Source organism: Synchiropus splendidus, chromosome 1 (genome assembly GCF_027744825.2).
Source record: "Synchiropus splendidus isolate RoL2022-P1 chromosome 1, RoL_Sspl_1.0, whole genome shotgun sequence".
NCBI classification, from domain to species: Eukaryota; Metazoa; Chordata; class Actinopteri; order Syngnathiformes; family Callionymidae; genus Synchiropus; species Synchiropus splendidus.
This window is the reverse complement of record NC_071334.1, coordinates 58,869,977-58,888,520: the sequence shown is the minus strand read 5'-3', so window position 1 is coordinate 58,888,520 and position 18,544 is coordinate 58,869,977. Positions and strand designations below refer to the sequence as shown.

The 18,544-nt window shown below is 41.6% G+C and overlaps 1 protein-coding gene across 3 annotated transcripts; it reads left to right on the top strand.

The window, feature by feature from the left end:
* Positions 1–40: 40 nt before the first annotated feature.
* pam (peptidylglycine alpha-amidating monooxygenase) lies at positions 41–18,076 on the top strand. Of its 3 annotated transcripts, XM_053873628.1 has the most exons (27): positions 41–107; positions 2,628–2,723; positions 2,803–2,940; positions 3,861–3,981; positions 4,271–4,328; positions 4,489–4,576; positions 6,011–6,102; positions 6,219–6,302; positions 6,974–7,022; positions 7,105–7,172; positions 7,442–7,522; positions 7,604–7,680; positions 8,077–8,180; positions 8,795–8,985; positions 9,061–9,111; positions 10,396–10,650; positions 11,624–11,753; positions 12,155–12,271; positions 12,540–12,612; positions 12,888–13,098; positions 13,193–13,396; positions 13,479–13,597; positions 14,206–14,302; positions 14,550–14,594; positions 15,131–15,370; positions 15,494–15,553; positions 15,799–18,076. In XM_053873628.1, the coding sequence occupies exons 3-27, from the start codon at positions 2,846–2,848 to the stop codon at positions 15,975–15,977; spliced, it is 2,889 nt and encodes a 962-aa protein (XP_053729603.1). In that variant the 5' UTR covers positions 41–107; positions 2,628–2,723; positions 2,803–2,845; the 3' UTR covers positions 15,978–18,076. The 3 variants fall into 3 exon arrangements, with proteins under 3 accessions (XP_053729603.1, XP_053729612.1, XP_053729622.1); XM_053873637.1 differs by lacking the exon at positions 9,061–9,111; XM_053873647.1 differs by lacking the exon at positions 10,396–10,650.
* Positions 18,077–18,544: the final 468 nt, after the last annotated feature.

The following is an 18,544-nucleotide window of genomic DNA, read 5'->3' as shown; positions in this document are numbered from 1 at the left end:
AAGGTGGAGCTCCGAGGACGGAAGTGCGGTTGTACAGATAAAAAAAACAGAAGTTGTTGCATCAATACGGAGCCAGCCGACGTAAGACGCCCAGCTGCTGTGAACAGGTACCGTTCAACTCTTCTCATAACCATCGTTTTCCTTCAACATGTTTCCGCGATCTGAAAGGGGCGACGCCACCCATAGCACTAATTAGTCGTCTTGATTTAAGCTGATTAAACGCGACGTGACCTGTCAAAAGCTACGTTAGCTGGCGCTGGACCGCCAGACCACGATCAAAGCCTCTGCCCAGGTTTGCAAATCCACACATCCATGCCTTCATTCGATCGTCAACTAACGCGTTTTTCAAGGTTTCCTGGGAAAACACCTTCTCTCTGCTGGGTTTCGTTTCTATTAGAACCGAGACTGGAACGACGCGTCGCTTCTTTGGCACATCGTCGTTGAGTTATTTCCCAATGTATCAACTCATCGCGCTTATTGAGCAATATTTATTTCGGGCTCACAGTTGAGACAGATGTGGAAACGTCTGTTAACGAGTCTTGAGGGATCAAGATTGGCACGGCAACGTGCAATATTGGATTGCGTTGGAAGGTGGAGGACGTGCTGTGGTCCACGATTGGACGCTGCCTTGTTTCCATAGTTTCCTCGATCTTCTCCTCTGACTGGGTTGTGATGTCAGCCCTCCTCCTCCACCTGACTCTCACCACAGGGATGAGTCACCCAGCATATTCGGTCTGCTCTTAAGAGATAATCATTAACACAAACACAAACAAAACAACGAAGCTCGAGTTGTAGTGTTATTGAGGAAGTACTTAACGATACACTGAAACAAAGATGGTGAAATATTATTCAATTCTTGAAAGATCCACTATATAGAGAGAGTGTTTTTTTTTATTTTCTGGGAAGCAAAGGAGGCGGTGTCTTCTCCACACTGTGAGGCAACAACCAAAATTTCCTCAATGTTGAAAGAAAAAAAGGCAGCCTTATCTAATATATCATCATTGCCAGGTGGAAACTTGGAAAACCACATGAATTAATCAGGACAGGACAAGTGAGCAGTAATAGAATTCATACAAATCTACAACACACTGTATTTTATTGAATAAAGAGACCAAGCAAATCCAATAGAAGATGAAAACAGAAACACACTTACCGGTAACCAGTAGCAGTATCCTGACCACATATGATGTGAAAGTGACTAATAACCAAATTAAATATTAGATTGGCTTGTAAGCTCTGTACAATTCGTCGATGGCCCAAATATGTGGGGAAAATGAGGTGAATAAATATAACTATTAGTTGCATTAACCTTTTCCTAGTTCTTGGATTTAAGTGGAATATATACTCAACATATCTGCTGAACTAAATACAACTTTGAATGGCCAATTTGTCCTTTCTTGTTGAAGTGACAACTTGAGAATTATTCCGTGTCATATTGCATTTTAAACCATGTAGTCAACTTCATGCTGAATTCTTATTTATCTCACTTTTGATATTGAAATTAAGTGAGGTCGATTTGTGGTCGTTCAGTGGCAGAGAGCTGTGACATAACGTTTGTAGCTGTAACAATTTTGACTTATATATTGGGTTTTTGAAATTGCTAAATCCGCTCAAGTATCACAATACATCCTCTTTCATCCCTTTCGGCCCCCGTACTTTGTTTTAATATCAGAGAAATATTAAGCTTTTGTGAATTTGCCCTTAGAGGGATCAGTGAGCTTCATCTCATCTCATTTAATTGTCACATGATCATTCCGCTATTGTGATGCTTTATGCAGATTACTGAAGGGTGAAAGAGTTGTGGTTATTTATATCCTGTCTGTCCGGTTACATAGTCCAAATGCTCTGACAGTCGGTTTTGTTGTTCATGTAAATGTGTTTATATACTGTAAGCGTTAGAAAGCAGTATCTGCGTACTCTGTGATTGTGTTAACAGCGCTTCTGTTTTTAGCATCGTCTCACTTTTTATTATTTCACACTCCCTCGCTGCCGAATCCACTGGGGGTCTAGGTTATTTGCACATCTCTGCCGTATATCACTGTGTAAACCCGGTCTGGTTGTCATTAAATCAGAGCTCTGACGCCAATCGGGCTTCTATGTGAGATTCCCTCTTGACAAGATTAAATTGTTTTTATCGCCAAGCAACATTCAGTGCATTAAAAGGTCTTGTTGCGGACGTCCACGCTCATTATCTTACGTTTTAATGTGTTTCGATGGCCACTGCAGGATCAATAGTCTTTGTCAGGATTGTGTGCTCTGCGGTGTTCCCTTCTGGTGAATGTTTGTCCATGTCTGTACACGCCGGAGACAATAAAACTTTCCACTCTGGGAAAATAAAGAAAAATCACTCTGTGTCAGACTTCAACGTTGCCCAAAAGTCTCCTGCCCTTTTTTGCTTTGATATGAATTCACATTAGTTACAGAGAAGCTTCAGTGCTTAGAGTATTAATCTTGAACAGATTGTGATTTTCCAGCGTGTTTATACTCAAGCTGTCATGGACTGACTTACTTCAGAGGCTGATCATTTATCCAATCTCATTTGTATTTACCCAACACACTGCCTTTCTCCCCCGTCTGTCAACCACAAAAAAAACCTTGTGTGCGTCACTGTGCCTGTTGGGAGGAAGCAAGCAGAAAGTGAAGCATGCTAAATGAGTGAAGTCCGCCAGGGATCCTCCCCCTCAAATCCCCACTCATCGTCCACACCAAGCAAGACCGAACAGGTGGGATAGACTCTCGCTCCTACTGCTGGCACATTTTACCTGCGGGTCAGTGCTCACAGCTTTTGTTCCACATCTGCAGGCTGAGCAGAGGCAGTAAACGTGCAGTGAGAGCTTCAGGCACCATGGCTCTTCCTGTAGGCAGCCTTCTGCTGTTGCTTGGACTCTTCTCTCACAGCTACGCCGCTGAAACAATAGACCCACTCTTCAGGGTTAAAAGGTAAGAAATGACACTTCAGCTAAGTTCTTTTGCGATGCTTAAAGATATCAAAACAAATGCTGTGCAAATGACTCTCTATAAAACGCTTCAGTTTGCTTTTTACTCTTCATTAAGCTTTGTTTGCCTTGGACAATTATTCAAGCTCCTTGTGTCCTGTGGAAGGCTCTCCGGCAGCAAGACCCACTGAACACATTAACTGCTGCTGTCTATTCTGTCTCCATATGGCCGCTGCTTGTCAGACAGTGGTCCACTTTTGTGGTGATAAGTCCAGAGTGTGGAGGGCTTTGGCTTTGCTGTTCCCAGAATCTCATCTCTGCTATCTGCACTTCTGTTGGCTTCAGCAAGTGAACGCCTCCAACTACCCCTGCAACACTTCCTCCAGGCCAAAGACTGTGGTTTGCGATGGAAAAGAGTGTGGGCATGATGGAGATGGAGAAGTCTGACTGTACAGGTCAATCTATGTCCCTACCCCCAACAGCGATCACAGACTTTGGCTGATGACTGAAAGAACACAATATTAAAAAAAAAAAGAATCTGCTGGGAGTAGTATGGACTCTCCCATAAAATTGAGATTCAATAGCAGCCATCCAGGAGAGAATCGTAATAAAACTGCAAATCCTCTTGGGCGTGTGTGAAATGTCCCTGGTGGGAATGTCCAACTTTTAGGTGGCCCTGGGGCAGACCCAGGACATTTGAGATGAGCGTCAAAGTGGATGATTATGTTTCTACCAATTTACCTGCAACTGGTCTTCCCTGCATTTTTTCTCAAAGTGTGAAAAACTGAATTTGTACTTTGTGAAAGCATGAATGATTATTAAAGGGGAGGACATTTCATATGTTGTAAGGTTGTTGATAAATCTGCTATGCCCTGAAGTAGTGAAAGAGAGGAAGTAAAACAACATTGTTCTGTGTTCCTTCAGGTCTCAGGAAACTTATGCGTCAGAACCTGGAGCGTGTTCATCAACGACAAAGCAACAGGATGTCACTGACTCTTCCAACTTCTCTGTGGATATACGGATGCCCGGTGTTGTCCCAGCAGCGGTGAGTTCTTGTCAAACTGTTGTTGAATGGTGAAGAAAACATTAAATTAAAAAAACATAACGTGAAATTGTGTGTGAAATGTGATTACATTACATGAATATTTCAGGGGCTGCCAGAAACATTGTGCAGAAATTATTTTCTTTTGACAATAATGACTATAAAGTTTCAATGCTTGTAGTTTGTATTGCATTTTTCAAATGTGAAATTGCTGCTAAGCATGTTCACTTTTTAAAACTTTAAATTGAAACACATTATAGTTACAAATCTTTTTGTTTGTTGTACTCTGCAGTCTGACACATACCTATGCATGTCGTACCCTGTGCCAACCACCCGAGATTCATACATTGGTAAGTTTATTTTACTGCGTGTTAAAGCTGTGTAAAACATCCGACATGTACATCCTTGATATAAATTGGGACAACTGAGCACTTTATTTTCAAAAGTTCTGGGTCTGAATTTGATCTTTCATGAATTATTTACTCACTTCACATTGCTTTCTCTCCTCAGTGGACTTCAAACCTCAGGCCAGCATGAAAACCGTCCATCACATGCTGCTGTTTGGCTGCAAGAGTCCTTATTCTAAAAGTGGCTACTGGTAAGCGTGGTGCTTGAATTTTTAAGTGACAAAAGATGTTGCATGTTGTGAGCACATTCACGCCACTTGTCTCTGCTGACTTGTTACTCATTAACAACCGATCAACAGCTCAGCACTACTGTCTCAAAACCAGTTTTAGGGAAGTCTGTGCAAATAGGTGTTTCACTCTCCCTGTCCTCACAATAAGTCTCTCAACTCATCTTTTTTTTTACCTCATTATTCGGGATGAATTATATATAAGATATATATATTAATGCAAGTTACATTTTGTTGTACTTGGAATTGAACTTTATATATTCATGAAAATAGTACTTGACTGACAAAATCCTACATTTATGGTTTGACTTGGTTTGAATCAAATTTCCTCTGGTCAATTGAAGCAACTGTTCCTAATGCTTGCTGAGGTGTCAATCAAAACACTGTATCACTCTTAAGCTTGATTAGTACTGCTAGGCTTTATGGTCCATAGTAGGCTGTCAAAGCATTAAATTGTAAATGCATTGTTTTGTGTTGTGTTATGGGCTAAATAAAAACTTACCAACCGTCAATCCTTTTATCCGAACAACAACAAATCATCATCTCCCGAGAAACCTTCATGATTAGTCATGACATTTAATATCTCGGATCAATTGGTATTTTTATGGAGCTGCTTCATTCGACTTAGGAAATAATAAACACGTATGTTATTCCTAAACTGTTCTTAGTGAACTGAGTCTAATGAAAAAGTCAACACATTTCCACAGGTAAATTCTTGTCAAGTCTTCAAACATTAGCTAAGAACACACCCTGTAGCTTTCCTCTTCTTTTTTTCGTCTTTGACCAGTGATGTTTGTGAATAATATAAAAACAAACAAGAATGTCAGCACTATTAATAAATAAAGGTATAGCAAACACTTGGTAGAAATAGAAAAGAAAAAACAGAGTACTACAATTACAGCATGTGAAGGAAAACTTTAAAATATAATTGAAATAAATAAATGGAATTGATGGAAACATCGGTGTCACGTAGGTTCCAATTGACCTCAGCCAGATTAAGGTTGGGATCTGAAGCATTTCCTTTCCAGTCCAAAGTACTTCCCCATGGCCAATCACAGTTTATTTTAGGAGGTTTAGCTGTCAACTGCCATCAAACTGAAACGGGACAGGTTTTACATGCATTGTTTGATGAAGCCGCTCAGCTGTTCCTGGAGCTACTATTATTGACCCTGGATTCTTGGTCTTAATAAGCTTACTGTCTATGGTCTCATGCAACCCAGCTTTTCTATGATTTGCTTGCTTCCCGGGGGATTTATGCCTTTAGCTTTTAAGTCTGCTGTGACTGACAAGTGCTCCCAAAAGGCACAAAGAAGAGCATTTGAAGGGCCGAGACAGATGTTTGTTGAGCCATCTGGTTGGTTTTCTACACAAATGTACATTGTCATCTGTGATTCAAAGGGACTGCGGCACCGCACACGGCACTTGTAGGGATGAGGCCTCAATTATGTACGCGTGGGCTCGAAATGCCCCGCCAACCAAATTACCTAAAGGTACGTCAACAAGATCCTGTTGCCATGCCAACCTTATCTTGTACCCTTCAGATAGAAATGACAGAAACTATGATATCTTGTTACTTCCTGTACTCACATTGTCTCTGCTTTATTAGATGTTGGTTTTAAAGTGGGGCGCAATTCAGGAATGACCTACTTTGTGCTGCAAATGCATTATGGAGACGTCAGCTCTTTTAGAGGTAAGAATTTAAAAAAAAAAAAAAAAAAATGAGACATGACGTGACATGTTGTATGTCATCTTGATCAGTGTTTGGTCTGACGAATGAGTGTTCGTGTGGCTTAATCTGTTCTGACAAGTACATAGCAACACTGTTGATCTAGGTGACAATATTGTGACAGACAAGAAACACGGGTCACATGAGTTTATGCAGATTGATATCATCAAGTGTGTGATCAACTGATCGGCCGTTATCATGTGATTTATCAAAGTGATGCAAAATAAACAATATTTTTGTTGTTTAAATCTATGTATGGCTCCATCACTTGATTCAGTAATATACCAAATTTATTCAAATTGAAAAATGTGGCTTCTTGTGGCAAATATTCTTACATCATTTAACTGCAACTAATTGACATTAATTAATCACAAATCGTCTAATTAATTATATATATTTTTAAATAGAATCCAACCCCTAATTTTTACAAATAGATAACGATCAAAAACAAATGAGTACAATTGACAATAACAACCCCTGAAAATCAATCTGCATTTCACTATAAGAAACCAAAATATAAAATGGTTTATTATATCATATAGCCAATTGTTACTGACAGATCGAGGCATGGCTATGACTCGGTGACAGCAGAGTTTGGTGTGGAAGAACTTATTTCGACTCTTCTTATTCATCAGACCACCACAGAGATTGTTCCGGATTGACTTTAACCATGACGACTAAACCGTAAGTCTCATGTTCATAGTGTACACTTGACTAATGTACAGTACATTTGACTTGAAATGTTGTCCTTTAATGTGTGTTGCAGGCAGCCTTTCATCGCTGGAATATACCTGCTAATGACCATGGACACAGTTATTCTTCCAGGAAAAAGAGGTATGATTGTTCATTCATTTCTTTACTATATAATCAGGTATTTTCCATTGACTTAACAGCATGAATATTCATATGAAGTGGCACACCATGTTGTTCCTGTGTGACTCCATGGTTATCAGCAGCCAAGCCCAATGGCCTCATTAGTTATCGCTGAGGTTGCTATGGAAACTGTACACATTAATAATCCATCTGTCTGAACGTTAGCATGAGGAGTGAGATGTTGTCGGGGGGTTATTGACTAATTGTGCCCTCATTCCTCCTTCCACCAGTGACAAACGCAGACGTAGCTTGTGACTACTCCTCGGACCCCATCTATCCCTTCGCCTTCCGGACCCATACACACCGCCTAGGTGAGCAGCGGTGTAAAATGGAAGCATAAAGCTTATCATTTCCGTGTTATCTACTAACATGGGTCATTATCTTCCCGTCAGGCAAAGTTGTCAGTGGCTACAGGATCCGTGATGGAAAATGGACTCTGATTGGTCGCCAGTCTCCTCAGCTGCCACAGGTACATGGTTTGAGTGCATAATGATCTGGCAAAAAAAGTATCTGAAAAGTACCAGTAGACGATGAAAATCTAAGTGCAGAGAGCAATTGATTTAGACTATGGGTGTCCATACTGAAAACTTTAAAAGGCGGAAGTGGGACCAGGTTTTTGTTCCAACCTGTCAAACACGTACAGTTTAACCAATAAGGTGTCAACTGAAACAAGACTGACTATCCACTGGTTACAGTCTTAGAACACCTGATAGGTGAAGCTGTGTGTGCGAGCTGGGTGGGAACAAAAACCTACACCACCCCGGCCCTGTGAGGACCGGTTTGGACATCTGCTTTAGATAAACACAAGAGTTGTGGTGTGTGCTATTGAAACAAGACATTTTCTACTTTGTAACTTTCTCTCAAGGCTTTCTATCCTGCGAACAAAGACGCCACTATCAAGAATGGTGACACAGTTGCAGCCAGATGTGTGTTCACCGGAGAGGGCAGGACCACCATAACCAAAATTGGGTAAGTACTACTTTAAAATATTGACATTTGAGATCTGGATATTCATACCATATGAGTTTAGTGACAACAAAGATTTTTTTTTTCCAAAATACTGCCCTAGCTTTACATGCAGGACAAGTGTCCATGTCATTGATATAGCCATATTAACTTCAATAGGTTTATGTCTCGATATACCTGCAGACATAACGTAACAATATATATTTCATGCCAACTTTGAACTAATTAAGGCCTTGTATAGTCATTGATCAGCTCAGTGATACAATTCGTGGTATTTGTTCAGGAACCTGTTGACAAGCAGACCTTTGTTTGTCCTGTTCTAAATACCCCAAAACCTTTGCTCGGGCTTCACAGATGCAACTGCTGCTCAAAGTAAAAGGATGACAAATATATCTATATATTTTCCAATGCTAGAAAATGTATTTCCTCTTAAATGTTTTACATATTCTGATATTCAAAGTGTGTCAGATCAATACACTGCAGAGTAAAAATAATACATTTTCCTATTAAATTTAATATTATGTTATATAAGACATTCTGTTGAGATGTTTAAATAATCTAAGATAATATCAACACATACTCTCATATTAGACCAAAATCAATGTCTTGTTTTCCAGTGGAACCTCAGAGGATGAGATGTGCAACTTCTACATCATGTACTATATGGACAACAAACATGCCATCCCCTACATGGACTGCATGGAGGACGGTTCCCCAAAACTGTTCCAGCGTATTCCAGCTGAAGCCAACACCCCCATAGCAGTTAACCCAGGGGAGATGAACTCCATGATGCACATGGGACACAACGGTACATGCTCTGCTCCATCAGAATTTGTCTGTGTGTGATTGAGTTGTTCATTGTGTGTATCGTCCAATGCTCAAGCTGATAAACCAGCCGTGGATACGAGCGGGACAGAGCAGGACCTGAGTCAAGGTCAGTACACTTTTTACACACGTCTAAGTTTCAAATAAGTCTCTTCCTTTGTCACATTCAATAGGCCACCTTGTTATAACTGCGCCAATTTCAGAATAATCTTTTGGCTGGTCAAATAAGTGTATTTCTGTTTCAAATCCCCACTGTAGTAGTAAAGTGGGCGTTCGATAACATTCACAAACACTAAACCATCAATATGAAGTTGCCTGCGACAGCTAGTATTCCATGTCTCAGTGGAGTTATACTGTAATGGAGGTCAAGTCACCACAAATGACACTTCAGACCGGCCAGTGGTTTCTCTCTACTTCTTCCATTTTGTCTTCTCACAGACTTTGTGAGCTAATGGAGAAGAAGTGTGTTTCTCTACTGTGTCAAGTACAACTTTTATTAAAAACCACATGATGGACTATTTACCGTAATGTACTTAACCTCTTCAGACCTGAAGGGCAGGTCTGAAATCAAGGCTGATTTTCGAACCCCACATTTGAGTCCTGCTGTGGGGGTCATTGCTGGTTGATAACTTATTAGCCACTTCTGGTGATCATGTTGACCCCAGTTCTTATTATTGGGGGAACACAGGGCCTCCCTCCACCATCGTTCTGCGATCCACTTCTCACGCTAGCAAGACCGAAAAAACAGTAGTGCCTCGCAAGTTCGTTGTCACAGTGCTCATGATGACACGGCTGATTTCTAGCATTTCAATTTCCCCTTCAGCTCTGTTTTCTTGTCTCCTGTGGCTTCCTGCTGAATAATGTTTCCTCTTTTACTAATTAATTAATCATTTTCTGTATGTGCCGCTTCTGTTCTGTTCCACACTGAGTGAGATGATCATCCGAAATGCTCCTTGTTAACTGGGAGACAAGCCATTCATGACAGTTGCTTCAATATATTGAAAATGGATCATTTAAAAGTAATCCACAAAAGAGGTCTAACAAGTCTATGCTGTTTTTATTATAAACAATAGGCCACAGATCCATAGCCACCCACAATTCCACTACGGATGTACTGTATTCCATTAAATATTTAATTATAGGTGGAATGATTCATCTTTCTTAAAGTGATCAACATATGAACACATTTAGTTCAACAAACTAGTGTCAATAGATACACACTCATGGGTTTTTTTTGTTCTTAGCTGAGTGATTCACACACATTGGTTTATGATCATTCCCTTTTTACTCTTAAAATGCTTACGCACTCCTTTACACTTGCATTTCTTCAATTTCCCCCTCTTTAACTCCTTACCTGCTGTCCCTGTGCTTCCATGTGTCGCCCTTTCTGCAGGAGACCTCTATTCTCTCATGTCCCAGCTGCTCGGCCGGAGCAAAGACCTGTCTCGTTCTTATCACTACATCCCCAATGAGATGCAGAGAATCCAGGATGAGTTGGAGGCTCAGATTCATAGTTTGACTCAAGGCAAGAGCCGGAGTCCCCAAAGTTTAAAAGAGACCTTTCACTCCCGGAAGGATCCCGTGTTGGCCCGAGATCGAATCCACAAATTCCATCAACTTGAAAATCCAGCAAGAGGCAAAAAACAAGGTGGGTTCTGAACACAGCGGTGCTCAGATCAACCCCCCCCGCATTTTCACATTCACCCTGCCGGTTAGCACCGTGATTGTGCGCTTTAACACTACATCTGTTGGACACTACATGACATGACAAAACCATATCTACTGGCCTGTTAGAGCTGGTCTGATGAAATAAAATGAGCAGCCCTTCGGTATTGTAACTTCTTCATTATTCATATTATCAAAACTGATGCAGCAAGCACCCTGCTGCATCTTTTCCCACATTGTGGTTGAAAATCAGGTTATGCTTTTTGATAATAAAGAGCATTTTGAGGTCCATTTCCTGTGATAGTCGAGCTGAGAATGAAATGGTTCTAGGATCTGATCTACATCTTTTAAAAGCACAATGATCAATTTGGTGAAAAGGCTGAGCTGAGGTTAATGGAATTGGTTCAAGTGAAGCATGAAGGACTACTCTCTCTCACACACACACACACACTGGATGGACCCTCTCTGATGCATCAGCAGAGAGTCATCAACCAATGGTTTGACAGGTCTAAAAAAATCAAACATTTCCTCTGGAACTATTGTCTCCACAGGACTGCAGAACACACTTCACACAGTCACAAATGTATATCTAGGAGGGTGTTGCTGGAGGTTTTCTTATCTTAGTGCGGACCGTCATTGACCTAATGCTTTCCCCAGCCTCTCACACTAGACCTAACCATGTAAAACAAATGGCTAAACTGAAGCTTTACTCTCATCCAAACGTAAGCCCAGTGATAATAACCCAACTATTTTGTAATTTTAACCCTCAAAATGAGACTCAATGAAGTGAGGACCGAACAAAATGTCCTCACTTTGCAAAAATGTCCTCACTCTGTTAATATAAAAACTCATACAGTGTACAGGTTCTCACAAAGATCGACGTACAAGAACTCTCACACACACAATTCCATTGAATTCAGCATAATTTGTCTCATTTTGTGTTGTTGTGATTTCAGACAATCATCTTGAGCAGGACACTTCATGGCCACAGAGTTCTTTGCAGCTGGGTCAGGTGTCAGGACTCGCTCTGGACTCTGATTCAAATCTGGTCATTTTCCACAGAGGAGAGCATGAATGGGGTCCAAAGTAAGGCTTTCACATGTGTTACTACTCAAAGTCCACTTTTAATGCTTTGATTCAATGTCATGTTTCCTTCTTCACCATTAATGCCAGCACCAGTTCAACAACTGTTGACTCTGCTGCAGAGCTGATCTCTAGACTAGTGGTTCTTAACCTGGGTTCGATCGAACCCTAGGGGTTCGGTGAGTCGGTCTCAGGGGTTCGGTGGAGCCTCCGCCGCAGAGGTCCACCCCTCAGTCTAGTCTGCAGTTAGTGTATCATATTCTATTTTTTAGTAAAGAAGGGTTCGGTGAATGAGCATATGAAACTGGTGGGGTTCGGTGCCTCCAACAAGGTTAAGAACCACTGCTCTAGACAGTTGTCAAAGCATTGAAAACTCCATTGAATAAATTGAACTTTGTTTTCAGCTCCTTCAACAATGACGCACGATACATGCAGAAATCCCTTGGTCCTATTCAGCAGTCCACCATTTTGGTTGTGAACCCTGACGACGGGAGCATACTGAAGGCTTCTGGGAGAAACTTGTGAGTCTTCTTTGTCTAGTCATTGATGTGCCTGCTGTTGTTTGTAAGTGTGTTACTTTATGGCCCTTCACCACAGTATCAAATGTACGTCCTTCATACTTTCTAATGGCGATTGCAGTGCAGTTTTTTTTTCTTGTTTTACAAAATGCAGATGCTGTTTTTGAGGGCTGTTTGTCTCTGGAAAACTTCCCAGCTCCCACCTTAAACACACAGTAATAGTGACTCTGCACTGCAGGTCTTCATCTTATTTAGTCTCATTTTCTTCTAGGTTTTTCTTGCCTCATGGAATAACCACTGACATGGACAACAACTACTGGGTGACAGACGTGGCTCTGCATCAGGTGAGATGAAGATTCATTTGCACTCACTCACTACCATTAAAATGAATTTGATCCATATTTGAAGGTGGCATGACACAAATACAATAAATAAATACAGGAACTATGAAAGTGACTTCACACCACATTCACCTTCAGAATATTCAATCAAAAAACATAATCTCAGAACTGTAATTGGATGAAAACTAAATGCAAAATTGTTATTTTAAATTCACCTTAGTGAAAATAGATGGACTTTAGAATGCTTCATTAAAGTTCTCCACCCGCTCCCTCATGAGGTGCTGAAAGTCAGCAGTGATGGCAGAGACCGGATCCTGCTGACGCTGGGCGAAGCGTTCACGCCTGGCACTGACCACAACCATTTCTGCAAACCCACTGATGTGGCTGTGGACCCACACACGGGCAGCATCTTCGTTTCAGATGGGTACTGCAACGCCAGGATTCTCAAGTACTCTCCTAAGGGAAAGTACCTGTCAGAGTGGGGGGCAGGTAGGACCCTCACGCGTCGTTGTATAATGGCTTTATGCCGACACTGCATTATGCAATTTGGTTTTAAAACATCATGTCATGCTCGGTGGCCAAGGTTCGACGGACAGACGGAGGAGGGTACCCTTCAGTATCCCCCACAGTCTGGCCTTCCTTCCTGACCGAAAGGAGGTCTGTGTGGCTGACCGGGAGAACGGTCGGATCCAGTGCTTCAATGCCGAAACTGGGGAGTTTGTCAAGGAGATAAAGAAGGAGGAGTTCGGGGGAGAGGTCTACGCAATTAGCTACAGTCCAAGTGACGGTGAGCTCCCTGACCTTGTCCTGACTGGTTACAGTACTGTGGCCCAACACTAAAAGATTCCACCTTGTTCTCTGGCATGTAGATGGTGTGATTTATGCAGTTAACGGTGAGTCCCTGGACGGTCCGTCGGCTCCCATCCAGGGTTTCGCTATCAATTATTCTACCAAGGACATTTTGGATACTTTCCGCCCTGAGTCCAAGGTAATGATGAATCCATCCGTCCATCCATCCACACACACACACACAACACAACACAAACCTAAATACACAATACATACCTAGATGCACATACAAGTAACATCCAACTTACAACCTACTCGAAATACATCCACCTGTACTTACGACCATGGCCAGCAGATGCCTGCAGATGTTTTTTTTTTTTTAAATTCAATGTCTGGTACTGCAGCACGTAGCAGCCTGGAATCGTGTACGACAGTTACGGCAGCACAGTATCCCAGCATCTCACTCTCACACAGCGATCTACCACTACAGTTGTACCTATGACCCTCGCGTCAGCTATTTTGAATGGCATTGAACTGACGTCCAGTCTGACTTACAACCAGTTGGTCAGAACCCGGTCGTATGTCGGATGTTACTTGTATTCACTTCCACATAAGCGTCCGTGCAGACAAGCAGGCGCACAGACATGTGCTCTCAATGCACAGTCAAACACGAATAGATGACTGATCATATGAAAAGTACCTAAATGTTAACGCATCTAAACCCCATAGAAATGATAAAAATGATTCAATGTGGTAGGTCAGCAATTGTCGTGGTGAGGTGTTCATGTCTGGATGTGTGTTCCACAGGAATTCAAAATGCCTCACGACATTGTCCAAACGAAGGATGCCAGCGTGTTTGTTGGTGATGTGGACAGCAAATTTGTCTTCAAGTTCACCACTGAAAGTGAGTGCCTTATTTATACTCAGATTTATTGAGTTCACTCAAAGAGCAACTTGATCCACTCGCTCGAGTTCTAGACTCCACAATGAACTTGTGTCGTGACAAAAGTTTGTCACAAGCTAAAGTGGTTTGCGGCTTCATCTTTAGCAAGAGAAGTGAAATCATTCACCAGTTACTTGTTTCCTCACACACACTCACTCACACACTGTACACCTAACCAACTGACCATACGCCTTTTTCCATTCTGCAGAATCACATCGGTCAGTGAAGAAGGCTGGAATTGAAGTACTTGAAGGTTTGTAGATCTGCAGACACCAGTGTAACAACGGAAACAACACCATTAATAGGCTAATGCCGATCAAAACTGCATCGTTAATTAGGAACCAAACTTTTTTGTGTATTACTTCTACTTCTCACAGTTTGTCAGACACATTAGAAGTACACTATAGAACAACCAATACCCAATTATCAATCTGCCAGTTTTGAAACACTAAACATGTTTTCTATTTCACCAAGCTTCATGCATTTCACTTAAATTGTTGAATTATTTGACTCTGTAGCATCAAATGGAACAGTTCTGAAAATCCTCTGCCACCTTTTGGATCAGGGATAAAAGATTTTTGTATGATATTTGTGTTCAAACTATATCTTGGTAAAACTGGGCCATTTCAAGTGTCCACTGGCTGAGATAGTCTTAATGTTTTGGCGAATCTACAATTGAATATTCAAGGTTGTGAAACACTTCAATACAAAGTCGAAAATGACTGAATAAGATTTGGAATAAAAGTGTGATAAACCTCACTAATCCCAGACTTCGTGTCTGCTCCATAGTAGCGACAATCATCAAAACCAAACTGATCCCAGGACCCAACGAGTCAAAACCTGTGGCCATTAAAGAGAAGCAGATCTTGGTCCAGCAGCCTGAAGCACACACAGAACCGCCTGAACTGAAGAAGGAGAAGAAGCTGGACGAGAGCCAGGGGGCTCTTCCTGTAGTCATCACCACTCTGCTGCTGGTGCCTCTGGTGCTGGTCATCGCGTTGGGGGTGTTCATCTGCTGGAGGAAGAACAGTATGTGACTCTGAGATCAGGCTTCATCACTGCTGGAGTTGTTGTTGTTGTTGTTGTTGTTGTTGATGCCTGTGACTCAAGTTTACTTTGCTCTGATGATTGACAAGTCTCTTTGCTTCACAGACAGGTATGAGGTCAAGTCTGACCCAACGTCTGTGGGAGGAATCCTGGGAAAGATTAGAGGCAAGTCCATTTTTCCATGTAGAACTTCGTCCTTGTTTGTATCTTCAGATGACATTAACCATTATGAATCATTATTCACATAAAGAAATGTTGGTTAAAATCCTAAAATCTTCCCCAGGGGCAAGTTGTTAGAGGTAGTTTCCAAAAGGAATCGCAGCATATGGTTTTACCGCAAAGTAAAGGCTCTTGCCTGCAGTTCGCTCATACACCTCCCATGTGACGGAGGTCCATCCCTCTCCCCACAGGTAAAGCCGTGGGCAGTCTCAACCTCGGAAACTTCTTTGCCACGCACAAAGGTTACACCCGGCAGGGCTTCGACCAGCTGAGCACCGAGGGCAGCGACCAGGAACGGAATGAAGACGAGAGCAGCGAGTCAGAGAACGAAGAGTACTCGGCTTTACCGCCGCCCCGAACCTCGCCGTAGTTTCAGCGCCTGATTCTTGCATTGTAACGAAGTACACCTTTCATCGTGTGTAACCGTTGTGTTGGCTTAAATCTTACTGTTTATATATTTAAGTATATACTGTACATAAGATCAGCTGTTATTGAATGGTTGATTGGACCATTATTTGAGTTGCTTTAGTCTTGGTCCTCACACATTTAGTTTTTTTCAGAAACAAAAGTTTCCAATCTTACGAAAGAAAAAGTAACTTCAAAACATTTAGTACCTTTAAGAAAAAGGTACTAAATGTTTTGAAGTCTTCACTGAATTCTTGTGGCGCAGCAACCAGCACAAACACTCAGCAGGGATGTTTTTCTTGTCAGAATTATGATATTCTGATTCACATTCTGTCAAATCTATGTGTCCAAACAGAGCATTTCTTTAGCTTCAAACTCCACAATACTCATCTGCTCTCTCACAAACATGAGAGTGGAAAACTGAGGAACAATATCTTTTATCAGTTTCATTAAATATTGTTGTCACTGGCAGTGACAGTGGTGCCTGCTGATCTTATGCCAAATATTCCTCATTTTTTTAATGGCAATTAATTTAATGGCATCTTCAACGTGTCTGTACAAGGGAGACATGTTTACTACAGTGTAATGACGACTACACTCATCTGCACAGCAGCTTGCTGTACCCACAGAAATAACAACTGAACTTCGTTGAAGATTCATTGTTGTTGAATGTATATGTGCCAAATTGAATTTGCTTTCAACTGACTTCATATTAGAACTTTAATTTAGAATTTCAGTTTGTGCTGGCTGCTGTGCCATCTCGATAACACGTGGAGAATGCTGCAGTTTAACCGGGTGCCTCACAATTCTCTTGACCAGTGTAAGAGTTCAGTAGAGTTGCCATTCAGAGTTTTAGTGAAGCGAAAGTACTGTTTATAATTTTGTTGTCGCTCTAGTTATTAAGCTTCCGTCATCATCCACATGTTTCGGCTTTGACACTCGAAGCGAATGCGTCAGGTTTAAAGTAGCACAGCACCGACAACAATCTGACTTCCACCTTGGACTCAGCACATTTCTCTGCATTTGTGCCTTTTCTTTAATATTCATTCGCCTTTTTCCAGCACCTGCCATGACTGAACGCTGCTGCTGCTTAGTGAAGCTTGTACTATACACATGTATTTTCTTACAGTACATTGATATTACACAAGTGTAATCGGTTTTTTTTTCTTTGGGGGGGGGTCAGTCACGTTTCAAGCACTGTATTTGTGTTGGTATAACACACACCATTTCAAATGACATTCCGCTCTTAGAAGGTGTGAAGATCATCATCCATGGATTCATTCATTCATTCTAAATGAAGAAATCATATATTCGTCCTTCCCTTCAAAGGGTGAAATAATGTCTTAAACTATAATAATGTGGCGGCACTTTCAATCCTGTGGCAGAATCTGAGTCGAGTGAGCAAGTTCTAGGACTCGGATTTCGGCCCTGGTGTCTAATGTAAGATAATACACTTTGTAAGATGTCCAGCAGCAAGATGATGCAGCTGCTGTGTCACCCACCTGGGTAAAGAGGAAGATTATTATTTATTTTCCAGATTAATATTAGTTTCCCCTCTACCCCTCCCTCCCTCATTCTTTTTGCCATGGTAGCACCATACAAATATATCAACAAAGTCGCGCAAGTAGCACATTGTAGTTGAGTTTTTTTATTTTGGTGCTTTTGAGTAGTAAATGAAAAGCATGATGCTTCCTTGTGCACTGCTTGAAATTGATCAACTGAAAGCAAATTCAGTTGCTGATTTGCAGAGATGAATGAAATCTGAGAATACTGTTGGAAACAGGAAGACTTTGTTAGTGGGTCACGTGGTCAGACGTCGGTGGTAGTGGCGACCCCTGACCCTTTAGGAGTGAAAGGAGGTCTGAAAGTTTGGTCCGAAATTCTCACCTTCACCAGATGTGTCTTTTTCGCTCTGTATTCTTGTTGCCATTGGACTGAGTGAGTTCTATATTTAATGGCATGTATGATGGCGCGGTCACTCGTGGGCTGTCAAATATTTATTGTGACACACTGGTTTTGCTGCAAAGGTACTATTTTCAGTAACAATGTTATTTGTGTAATAAAGTGTCTGCAAAGCATCTGCGGTCCACGCTTTATTCTTCCTGCAGGGTCACCTAGAATACCCCCCTAACCTGAACGAAAATATGTTTTAGCTATAAATCTCCAACTGTGTGATGTTGTCTTTCTGGTATCTTATGGATCGACCCCGGGCCTCTGACCAGTTGCAAGTGCCCGGATTACCTGACGATGGAGGCATCCTAAGAAGATGTCTGAGCCAAACCTGTGACAATAAGTGAGGGTGGGAAAACTAGTGAGGGTGAGATGAAGCCTCTTGAAGTACTGAGGCATTTGGAGGAATTGGTTCGACTCATGAGTCGACTCTTCAAGAAGGTTGATTTGCGCTCTGGCGCCACCAAGTGGGCATTAAATATAAGATTCTGCAAGCATGAACTTGTGTTGCCCACAGCTTTCAGTAGGATCGTCATCAACAATAGAAGACAGAGATGGGGGTCAATGCTATAATAGTGTTTG

Excerpts from the sequence above, each read along its gene's own strand:
- pam (XM_053873628.1), top strand. The coding sequence starts at position 2,846 with ATGGCTCTTCCTGTAGGCAGCCTTCTGCTGTTGCTTGGACTCTTCTCT. Across the intron at positions 4,329-4,488 it reads CACCCGAGATTCATACATTG|TGGACTTCAAACCTCAGGCC; the intron begins GTAAGTTTATTT and ends TTCTCTCCTCAG. Across the intron at positions 14,303-14,549 it reads CTTCAAGTTCACCACTGAAA|AATCACATCGGTCAGTGAAG; the intron begins GTGAGTGCCTTA and ends TCCATTCTGCAG.